The sequence below is a fragment of the Agelaius phoeniceus genome, chromosome 1, assembly GCF_051311805.1.
Source record: "Agelaius phoeniceus isolate bAgePho1 chromosome 1, bAgePho1.hap1, whole genome shotgun sequence".
Lineage (NCBI taxonomy): Eukaryota > Metazoa > Chordata > Aves > Passeriformes > Icteridae > Agelaius > Agelaius phoeniceus.
In genome coordinates, this window is record NC_135265.1 from 81,689,855 (window position 1) to 81,701,945 (window position 12,091).

A 12,091-nucleotide genomic window follows, 5' to 3' on the forward strand; every position below is an offset into this window, starting at 1 on the left:
TAGGAAGATAAATGTACAAAGTGACTTGTTCTTGTAACCAAAGAGACGATTTCAGCTTACACAAACTGAAAAGCAGATTATACAGATACATGTTTTAGGTTCAGATACATTTCCTGCCTATCACAAGCTTTTCAAACAGATGACATGGAAAGCCATATATGTGTGTTTAAATTGTCATGATGGCATAATCATACTCTAAGACTGCTGCTACAAGATTGACATAGCTCTGGTCCAATATATGCTTAGCTAAGAGAATGGGACTGCCAAATATCCTTTGGGGCCCATAACTATGTGGCAAAACAAAATGGAGATGTGGCATAAATGCAGAAAGTACACAAGTGCCTCTTAAGATGCAGCTCCTCCACCTCCAGCATCTGTGTCCTGTCAAGTCAAAGAAATTAGAAAGGTTAAGCATGGAGTTAGATAACTACTAGCACAGAGGACTGCTTTCAGGAGTGGTGATTTTGGTTTTTGCAGGAAAATATGTTCATTCATTTCTTACTTAGCGTCTGCTCTGAACATAAGCGAATTCTCTTTGGTAACTTCAAACAAGTGTTTTGAGGAACTCTGCCAAGCACAGAGGCAGGTGCCTTACAGACTTGAATTATTTTTCCACCAACAGATTTAGGATAAGATTAACAAATTACAAATCTACTTGCCTGGGCACTAAAGTTTGCTTGTATGTTTTAAATGATTTTTATTCAAAATGGAGATTTAAAGGGCATTAGCTCTAATAAACCTTTCCTATCCTTCGTTAAATGGATGTAATTGCAAGTACAATATCCTACCACAATCAATTTTAAAAGTTGATTAAAGCTTATGAAGCAATTTACTTCTAATTAGGTGTTTTAAATAAAAGTTGTTTTCAACATTAACAAGATTATTTGTGTAATGAAAATTCCTATCTGTTTACTCTGGATTGAAGCCAGTGGCTGAATAAGGAATTACATATTGCAGTTTCTTCAGTATTTCTTTCAAGTAAAGGAGCCTTTTCAGTTCCCTGAGGTTACATAGTAATTTGACTCCCTCCTTTAGCTTGAGATACTTTTAAGCAAACCTCCTCACTTCAACCTCCACCCTGAGTTCTGTGAACCACTGAGAATTTAAAAAAAAAAGCCAAACTCCGTCAAATCCCCTGCAAGCCTCAGCTTGCCTTTAAAACAATGTCTTTCATCTCACAGCCAAAACTTTGCACAGGCTAGTTTGTCATTTTATACTGTTACATCTAAAATCTTTTGTGGGGACAGAAGGAAACCAAGGGTTTGTTTAACTCAGGAAGACTACTTGTTACTGCTACCTTGATAAAATTTGGCTTAATCCAGACCATTATCAAAGCTAAGGAAAAGCAAAATAAATGAAGGCATGTGGTCTGCAGGAGCAGCTGCTCAGGTTAATCTCACTGAAGGTCCAAGTGCCCCAACACAACTTCAAACAACTCCACCAATGTAGTACTCACCCTGTGGCAGGGTGAGTGGGCTGCATGGCAACTCTGTTTTTCCACCCCAGTCATCAGTTACTCTAAGGTTTTACAGACAGTCTCCAAAAATCACTATTGCATCATCATCATTTTCAATAAATACTTAAATTTTGTATTTTGTACTATTTGTACTTCTCTAGACTAATAGGCTGGCATTTCATAGTCAGTGGAGTGCTACAGCCAGGCACAGCTGTGTGTTGTACTTTACAGTATAATTCTACAGTGTGGGAGAGTTTAAATTTAGATTTAGATTTTAAATCTAAATTTAGATTTAGATTTTAACATCACCTACAGAAAATATTGCCATTATTTCTGGAAATGTGGAAGTGATTTTCAAACAAATTCAGAGCAGGAATTAGTTGGCATTTTATGAAGTTTTCATATGACCCCAATGTGGAACCACTCACCAAAATACCAAATCTCTGTGGTCATTTTGCTTGCAAAACAGGAAGGTAAAAGCTTCTACAGCTTGCGCTCATATGATGTTGGAATACTGATTTCCAGCCTATAGGCTGTGACATCTTCAAGGAATTCCAGAGTCCTTCAAAACACATCCTATTTATAGTTCATATGTACCAGCAAACTTAAAAGTAATTTAATAAATTGTGTAATTTTTCTTCAGAAATGATGCTGTCTTATCAAATAACACTTGGGCAAACAATGTTGACAGTTCAACTGGATCATTTTACACCATATCTATTACAATTTTACTGTCTAATTATAAAACAATCTTTGCCCTCTCTCTCAATATGCTGTCACTATTTTGGCTCTGAAAATGGGAAAACCCACTGATAGAATCTGTTGTCTTCATGAAGAGTTATTCTCAACTTTTTCTGAATCATCAGATTAACTTCTTCACCCCCTGCTGCTCCCAGTTAAATCAGGAGATGTGTTAAAATAGTTACTTTCTCAAATCTTACAGCCTGCTTTCTTAGCAACAGGCTGGGGTACTGATTTATCGTGTAAGGTGTTAAATCCAAAGGATTTTTAGAGGTAGAAGGGAATGTACTGTTCCACAGCAATACCAAACCCTCCCCAGGCTGGCAGTGCCTGTTTCCCTGGAGGTGAATGTGGCAGAGCAGAAGGCGGCGCTGGGTTCTGAGGTCTCTGCTGGAACAGCGCAATGCTCCTGCCAGGGGAGTCCCTCTCCTCTCTCTCAGGGGTCTGCTTGGGGCTGGATTAATCTGTTTTCTCATCACAGCCTGCTTCCTTCTCCCTGTTTCCCAGGGAAATTTACACTCATTTGTCCTGCATTTACCACCCTCAGTACCAATACAAAACCCAAGGTGGTCCCATGTTGCTCTTCTTTTCTCTCTAAGTGGGAATAACTGTTTTTCTCTTGTACAGTGAGATGTATCTTCTATCAAAAATTCATTCAAGTTTTGCCCATGTTTCAGTTCATGGAGCAGTGAATCTGATTTCATAATTTACTTGTTAATATATTACATAAATAATTTTCTTTTTTTATTTTTTTACTTCAGTCAAATTTTAAGTTTAAGAGGAAATATCAAACAGGGTAATCTGGAGTGATAAATAGAGGACATCTGTTGCAGCATATGGCTTGACATAATAGCTGCATTGAACTTTTTCAGCAAGTAGTAATTCGTTGGAAAAAGTCAGCTGGACATACAGTTTTGATGGGCCTGCCTGAAGATGGATTATTAAAATTGCAGTTTAAAACCACTTTGTAGTTTTAAATGTTTGAGATTTGCCACACCAAGTACTTAAATTTTATTTTGAAAATGTTTTTTTGTTTAGAAAAAGATTGGAATATTTCACTTTTCGTTTACAAAATGAAAATTTGAGGTTATGGTGAAACATTTTCATTCTGTGGTCAAATTACTGTTTTCACTATGCCCAGTAATTTTATTATATATTTATTTTTTAAATTTTATTTGTTGTTTTTAAGTTCAAAGGCCAACTTCCCTTCTTCCCTTCCAAATGTTATTTACATTTAATGTTATTTACAGTGCTCTCTTTTTCTTAGGAACAATTTGGTTAGTAAATGTTTCCTTCTTTCTTGTTTTTTAGCAGCTATACACCAAGGCTTTCATTTTGCACAATTTTATAGATAGGACTAACTTTCTAACTGGTTCTTTTTAGAAAGGAGTTTTGTATTTAGAGCTGTAACTTAATATTCAACTTTAGTTATAACATTTTTATTATCTGTATTAGGGTCTGTTATGATATGTTTTGATTTTTGAGGCTAATACAGGTGTAAGCACTGAAAAACACCTTGCCATTCATATATATCCATCCTTGTTAGATTCCCATGTTTTCTAATAAAGTAGTTAATTTGGAATGGCACTGCCATTAGTCATGTGTTCGGATAAAACTTTTTTTGAAAGAGTTGATATTTTTTTTTGTGTTTCTGTCACTTAGAATGAATTGGTTTTGGTTTGGCTTCAGTGTTTAACAGGACTCATTGTATTTCATCAGCCAGGAAAGGAAGCTAAGCAGGAACCACTGATCTTTCTGCAGTAACCTTGGTCAGCTCTTCCAGTATTTCCTCTGCTGTTTAATATGAAGGCTAATAACCCTCTAACATTCTTGGCTGATACTTCTTCCTTTCCACAGTTATGTGTTAATTTTCAGTGTACAGCAGAAAAAGAGGAGCAACCTTAGGTCAGAATTCAGTCCCATTAGAGAAATACAATACTGCAATAGCATTTGGGTGGAACTTGGTCTTAATACTAAAATTGGCCCCTCCTTTTTGTTTTAATAAAATCCAAGATGTAATTTTCAGATGAAAAGAGCAGCAATTGAGGAAAAAAAGGGCTAGTTTTTCAGAGGAATTATTTATACTTTTTATACTCTATGTAGCCTTGTATTTTTATGTAGTCAAGATCAGTTGTATTTTTTGTAATAAAACAAAAAAAGCCACACCATAATTATCCTTCTCCTCTGTGGAAGCTTTTCCCTTATAAGTCTATGAGTGGATGCAAAGCAGAGAAATTACTGCTGCGACTTTGCTTAGTGTTCCATGAGCTCCTGCCTGCTTGTGGCTTTTACTGAAGTTCAGTATTTATCAATGTGGAATTTTCCTATGTCAGCTTATACACAGATAGCAAACCACTCTGTGCATGTCAACCTTTGAATTACAGCAAGGTATGCATAGGTAGTTGTTCACAAACCAGATAAATATTCAGGAACACTGGTGAAAGTTCCTCATCTGTTATGCCAGTTTTTAACTTACTTTCAGAGTGTGCTTCTAAGGAGATTCCGTCTGAGCTAAATGTTGTTCAGGTGCCAGAACTTTTCAAATCAGCCACTTTTTCTTTCCTACAGAAAGTCTGTTACTGAGCCAGTTTCTCACAGTTGGGCTGGTTGTGAAGTCTTACTGCACTTTGTATTAAGAAATGTTGTGGTTGATATTCAGCATCTCTGCAGCAGAACTGCTGTGATCTATCAGGAGCCCACACCTGCTGCCAGGGAGCAGATCCAGCTCTGCAGAGCAGCCTTGCAATTACAGCAGGGGCTCCAAGCAGCAGCCAGCAAATGACTTTTCTAGCACTTGGGAGCTTGAGCTAGAAGTTGTTTTTCCTAAGGATTCCAGCAAAAGATCCCTTGTGCTTGGCTTCTGTGCAGGGTATTTAGCACTCAGATTTCAATCTTAATTGTCATGTTTCTGAGGGAAACTCCCAGTAGTATTTCTGTGCCTTCAGCATATAAACAAAAATGCCTGCCGATGCTTTGGTCTCTATTTGTGGGATGCAGTCTCTCAGCAATATCAAATGGGTTTCCGCATCATTCCATGACCAAACTATTAAATTATCATGGAAAAGGAGAACCTGGATATATTAGAATACTTTTGGATTTTTATTTTTACAGAGAATATGAAAGTTGGCTTAAACATCCCATATTGAGAAGAATCAAATTTCGTTTCTCCAAACAGTATTTGTTTACTTACAATCTTTTTACCATATAATTTATTTTTAAAAACATAGTGGCAGGGGTAATGCTTTTTGGAAAAGATTACTTTTCCAGTTTCTTGGTTTCCATTTATATTTGTAGTCTGAAGTTGTTCTGAGAGGTTTGTTTTTTATATATAAGTCATAATTTGATGTTGCATTAAATCATGAGCTAACTAGTTGTTTAGACCTTCGTGGTTTTGCATATGTTCTATTGCTATGATTGTATTTTTTGCATAGATGTATGTGATCTCTATGTTCTTAACTTTGAATGGAATAAGGATAGCATGTGGCTTATCAGGTCTTGAGTTATATCTGACTATAGATATACATATACCAGTTCTTACTAAAACACCAGCACAAAAATGCATTGAAGTGTTTAATCACCATGAGTTTGAGCTCCAGCCTGATTCAGAGATTATGGGGTTTTCACTCTGACTGCTCCAATAAACTGGGCAACCCATTGGGCATAGCAGTTGCATGACCTCTGATAAACTACTCCAGAAGATGCAACTTGATGCAGTAAGATCTCCAGAATAAGCATTCCTATAGTCTTCTCTAAGAATCCTTCATCTGATGTCTGCTAGACTAATACTCAGACCCAAAATTCATCTTCTAACTGGAATGAACTGAATATTTTCAATACCAGTTTCTCCTCAGTTTTAAGTTTAAAATGTGATTGCAAGATACTTTTTCACTGTATTTCCATTTTTTATATGTAAGGGTGAAAAACCTCAACCTGCAAAAAGACTTGCTCAGTCTGGTGTAGCTCTTTTTGTCTTTCTACAAGTCTTCTAATATAACCAAATAGTTATCTGAAAATGGGGACGCAAAATGCTTAATCTGAATGCCTCAGAGCTTTAAAAGCAAGAAGAAGATAAGATATGAATGAAAGTGATTAAGAGATGTTCAACACTGATTAGTTCTTTATTTCATACCTCTCACAAGAGTCAGTCTGTGGATGGTAAACAGTTGGGTTGGACTGTTGGGTTGTTGGGTGGATCCTGCTTTTTGACATTGGCCACTGGTGAGTCCAGTCCCTTACCTTCCTGTGAGCAGGTGATGGCAATGCAAATTCTCCAGGGCTCAGTCAAGGCACCTCTGAGGCTATTGCAGAGTTGCTTCTTGTGCTCAGAAACCCAGTTCAGTCAGGGCTTTCAGAGTATTCTGTAAGTTTCTTACAGTAGCCCTAAAGGCATGTCATGAATAGACACTTGGAAAATAATGTTCAGAATCATGTGGTGAAAAGGTGACTCTGTAATGGAAGGTGTATCAGGTAAAGGATTTATGTTACTGTCATTCTCCCTTGCAAAGTCAAGGCAATGGATCATCTTCTCAGATCCCACATAAATCTAGCTCCAGGTTATCCTCAGCAAAAACAGTGAGGAGTGAATTGCCAATGCCCTTTTGTAATTGCAAATTTCTTAATTAAGAAGGTTACAAGGAGGTGTGTAGAATGCCAACCTCAGCATGTAGCAGACTGCACTGCTTGTGAGAATAAATTGTAGCATGTCAGTAGAAAATTTTTGGTTCATGTGGTTGGTAGTATTCAGTCTCAATTAGATAAAATGCATTGTTCTGGGGTGAAAGAGGATTATCTCACTCTTTAAAACTGTGAGCAGTAAAAACTTGGAAGAAGGCATCAGGCTCACTGGGCAATGCTTCTGCCTTGACTTAAATTTTGCTTGCTTCTGCCTTGACTTAAAATCATTTTAGGAGAAGGTGTAATAGGCATTTTAGCCATCATCCTCTTACTCTGAAGGTTTAATTTTCCAGTTAGAGAAATCAGAGAGAAAGAGGGCTTTAAGAATTTTTCTAGGCTCAACTGTTGCTGAATACCATGATGTTAATGTGAGTTTACTTTAAATTTGCAAGAACCTGAAGTGAATAGAAAATAGCTTTGACATACATGTTCTTTAAGCATTTTGCTAGATGGGGCTCTTATGTTTGCTTGTTTTGTATTCTTTTCTGCTTTTCCAGTTCATGACTACTTCTTGAAACCCAAAATATTGTTTTGCTGCCATCAAAATACTCTCTTCTACTTCACTTTTAAAACAGGACTTCTTTATAAAGTTACAGCCTCTTGTCTTGCATAAGAACTAAACTGAACCTTAAAGGGGGAAAGATTTGCATTCTGATTCTCTGCTTTTATACCATGCACATCATCTACACCTGTCTAGATAAATGTTTAAAAAAAAAAGGCAACTGTATTGTTGTTCTTACTGACAAAACCAGCAAAATGCTAGGTATTTCAAGAATAGTAGATGTGCCATTAAAGCTTTCCAAGAGCAAGAACACATAGAAAAGCAAGTATAAATATCCTTATGAAGGTCTTTATTCCTTTAAATATGGAATTCCTTTTCATTATGACATTCAGAACAGAATTCAAACAAAGACTCTTTTCCCTTTAAAGTAACAATTCTTAATGAAAAATGAATATTATTAAAATGAACATTTTTCTTATTTCTGGGGTTTTTTTGTCTGTAGCTGAAGTTGGTCTTCCTCATGCAGATCATGTTAATAGGGTTTCTTTTACTAGTATACTGATCAAAGTTTTATATTAAACTGTGTAACTACCTTTGCAGATAGTTAGCATATAAAATAATTTAAACATGAAATGGTATAACTGAAACAGTCTCCCTATAGAGGTAATTAATTTTAAAGGGAAATCAAAAAATGCAAGTTGATTCCTGACTGCTCTGTCAAAGCACAGAATGCTAAGGAAAATCTTGAGCAAGTAGTGTTCTTGCTGCTTGTATTTATAAATGAGTCTGTGTTCCTAAGGCCTTCCTTCAGCTTTTTCCTCCCACAAACTCACTTGGATTTTTTGTAGTGTTTGTATTTGTAACCTATATACAATGATGATGAGGGTAGTAATTATTCTCTTTTGGTTGAAAACTTTTGATAGATATAAAATCAAAACTCAGTTTTGCCACTCAAGGTTAGATATGATGCCAGGCCTACTGTCCTTTGGGAAGGAGAGTAGGGAGGAGTAGGATTGGATTCTACAGAAGAGGACGCCTGTTGACAAGGGGAGGGGCATGATGGGGCAGCTTCTTTGTCCAGCTACTGCTGGGAGGGTGCTGAGCTAAAAGAAAGACACTGGTTCTTCAGAATAGCAAATTGTCCTCCAGCTTCCCCCAGCAGTAAGAGCTGCCCGGCAGCAGCCGGCACTTGGCACAGCACTGAAGTCACCTGTGCTTTTCCTGCAAATACATAAATATGGGAATGGAAAGCAGTATGTCTTTTGCTCCTTACAATTTCTTGCCTGCCTTCTGTGTGGCACAATTGCAGTGACCTTGATCTTTGCAGATGTGCTTAGAAAACTTTGGCTCTTGATTTCTCTTCTTTTTCTTTGGCACATTCCGAGGTGCAACAGAAGGGATTTTGGTTTTTTTAAACTCCAGTAAATGTCCTTGTTAGTTGCACCATTGAGCTTGCTGTTTCCATGTAAAAATTACAGTATTCTCTACCTTTGTATAGCTAAATATTTGGAAAATATAACATTACTTGCAGAAAATACTACTGTATCAGGTTTTGCTTGTAGTACCAAGAAGCCTAGACAGTTACTTCCATTACAGTGATGATCACAGGGTGGAGGTTTTGTTCTCTCAATGTGTATCTATCAACAGTGAAAGTTTTAGTGTAGAACCTGTTTTCTGCTACTGGTTTTTATTAATTTTACTTAGAAGAAAGATATCTGAAGACCATGCCCTAAAAAATTCCTTCATTCCATGTGTGCTTCACAGCCTGTGTAGGCCTAGATCATAACCAGCTGCTCAGACTTTGGGCAGAGCTCTGAGAAATTTCCAGTGCTCCTGTGTCTACGTGTTTCATATTTAAAGCTGTATTCCCACTGCAAAAGTTTGCAGGTGTCATTCAGCCCCATCTACAATGTAGTCTGTTTTATTTTGGACAGAAACAGCTAAATTGAATACACCAATGCTGTGAAATATATTGGCTTCGATTGGGTTTTTTTAAACAAAAAACATTCAAAACTTGTTTTGAAGAAGTGTTAATTTTTAGTCATTTTACTTTTTGTAGGAGTTCTCTGGAATCTATCCTCCTGTGATGCACTGAAAATGCCAATCATCCAGGATGCCCTTGCAGTGTTGACCAATGCAGTGATCATCCCTCACTCTGGATGGGAAAACTCTCCACTCCAGGATGATCATAAAATACAGCTCCATTCATCACAGGTGCTGCGCAATGCCACTGGGTGCCTAAGGTGAGTACTTCAAAACCTGTGCTTTGCCTTTATCGTCTTGCTCTTGTTTGAATTGGTATTCCTCATTCGTAGTCATCTGTGAACTAAATAATTGTCCATCAAGAAAGATGATGTCCATAAATAATAAGTCCATCAAAAAAGATGATGACTTTCAGTGATGTAAACCTAAAGTTGGAAATTAATTAGAATACAAGCTTCAGGTCAGTCAAAAATAATCTTTAGAAGAGCTGTTGGGGATTTTCTGTTTTTCTTTTCTTAGATGTTTTCTTCCAAGCTTGTATATTACATCTATTTTCTCTCTTGTAGATTTGTCTTGTTTCCCCATTTGCTAAAATAAAGTCAGTATGTTCTCACTATTACATCAAATTTAATCAGTACAAAAAATAATTAAGATGTTCACAAAAAGTAACGTGTCTTAAAGGTTCCAGATGCCATTGCTGGAGTTGTGATAAATATATAAGTAGATTTTTTATGCTCTGGGGAGATGAGAATTTCAATGAGAGATCAATCAATTTAACATTTATCAACCAAAAGACTTAAATAAATCCTTAACAAATATGAGAACTATTTATGTTTGTGTTTCTATGCCAAACTTGTATATGCAATGCAAAGGTGCATTTATATAAATATGTGCAATTTGATCTGTCCATTCCTAAAAGTCACTGTAGATGTGAGAATAAAAGTAGAATGAGTAAGAAGAGTTTCAGTTTTGACAGAATCTTACTAAAGGATAGAGTCATAGCAATTTCTGAATTCCAATGCATATCATTTTCGTGAAATGTTTTAAGATAATAGGCAGGTTCTTTTTAAGTGTAGATTTTTTTTCTCCAGGTATATTGGAGGAAATAATCTGTAATCCATCCCATAGATATGAAAATAGATTAGTTAATATTTTTACATACATTACAGAAAATAACATAGTGAATAGTAGGTGTCAGTAAGGCAATCTATGTTGTAGGCTGCATCCACAGCAGATATACATTAAAGAGCTAAATAAAAAAGAAAAGTGATAGGAGGCAAAGTAAAATAGCAATATTTTTTATTTATCTGTAGCAAGCACCTTTTTGTGTTTGTGCTCTTTCATCAAATGAAATGTCTCCCTTTCCAAAGTTATATTTGAAAAGTTTAAGGGAAAAAGCATTAAATATTACTGACAGTTTGAATGCAATCAAAAGAGAATGAAAGATAGAAGATAATAACTTCCATATTGCAAATTGGAATTAAATGCAGTATTGCAGTATTGGACTTCAAGCCAGGTGTGATTATGTGAATACCAGCTATCTTGGGGTATGTGACTGAAGCCAGGTGTTTTTACCTGAGTTGTTTTGACTTTTTTTTTAAAGAGTTTATGATATAATTGTGTTGCATTGAATTCAAATCACTACCAAAAAAAGTTGCCATAATGTCTAGGAGGTGACAGAAGGTGTTACATGAAGACCTTTACTACATTAAAAGTCTCACATTTCCAGTATTTAATGTGTCTCAGTTAAAGAGCTGCCTCTGAAAGAAACTTCTGGTACAAATTTGGGGCTTCACAGTGTCCCCTCTCTGAGTGAGCATATCTGGTGTTGCTCTCCCCTCATCATAAGTTCCATCTTCCTGTTAATTTTTCTCAACTGCTTCTCAGCGACCAATGCTCATCCCTGATCCCGCAAACTTCAGTTTTTCCTACCTCTTAGTTGATGGATTCATTGCACACTGGTCTTGAAATCTTTCTTCTTTCTGTTTTTTCCCTTGTGAGTGTGTGTGCACGCCCATTTGCAAACTGATGTGAGCTTACAGTAGCCTGCAGCCCGGGTGAGCCTGAGGACTGGGGCCACGGCAGAAGGGTACGTTGCCTATGGAACACACACGGCTTTGCAGCAAGGCTTCCTACCCAGCGCTTGATGGGCTGCTCCCATGGCAGAATGGCTTCTGGGCAGCTCGTGCTAAATAAGCTCATATCTGCCTGCAAAAGACTGTGCATATTAAAGCTCCTGAATCCTTTCCAGGTAGCTGTAGCAGCAGCTCAAACTGCTGTCCTGAGCAGCTTGGTCTTCCTTCTAAGCCCAGGCCTTTCAATCATAATACGCTTTTTAATATCTTTCTGGTATCAAACCCTCACTATTTCCCAAATGCATCTTTCTATCCTCTCTAGTGGCTTCAGATATTTTTTTGGCCTCCATCCATCTTCCTTAGATAGTTCCATCCCACTGAGTCTGTGTGGATGCTCTTTGGCAGAGCATGAACATTTGGAGAGGGTTGAAACTTACTTCTACTTCACACCAGTGGTAACTTCTCTTGCTTACTTTTCCCCACTGTTGAACATATCTCTCTCTATGCAAAATGTCAAATCTGAGATTGTGCAAGAGAGAAAAGTGCAAGCTCATCCCTGAGAAGGTAATTGGTTTTTTCTGTTGAATTCCTGTAATATACAGGACTGTAGACTGGAGAAAACAGCAGGTGTCAGAATGAAAAGATTAGAAAATTATGTGA

At 37.0% G+C, this 12,091-nt stretch overlaps 1 protein-coding gene across 11 annotated transcripts in view; it reads left to right on the forward strand.

The window, feature by feature from the left end:
- Nucleotides 1-12,091, forward strand: part of CTNND2 (catenin delta 2) — a 638,012-nt gene that overhangs the window by 502,166 nt on the left and 123,755 nt on the right. For all 11 annotated transcript variants that reach the window (XM_077182185.1, XM_077182224.1, XM_077182172.1 and 8 more), the window contains one exon: nucleotides 9,433-9,616. In XM_077182185.1, the coding sequence (XP_077038300.1) occupies nucleotides 9,433-9,616 (184 nt within the window). The remainder of the gene's footprint in view (nucleotides 1-9,432; nucleotides 9,617-12,091) is intronic.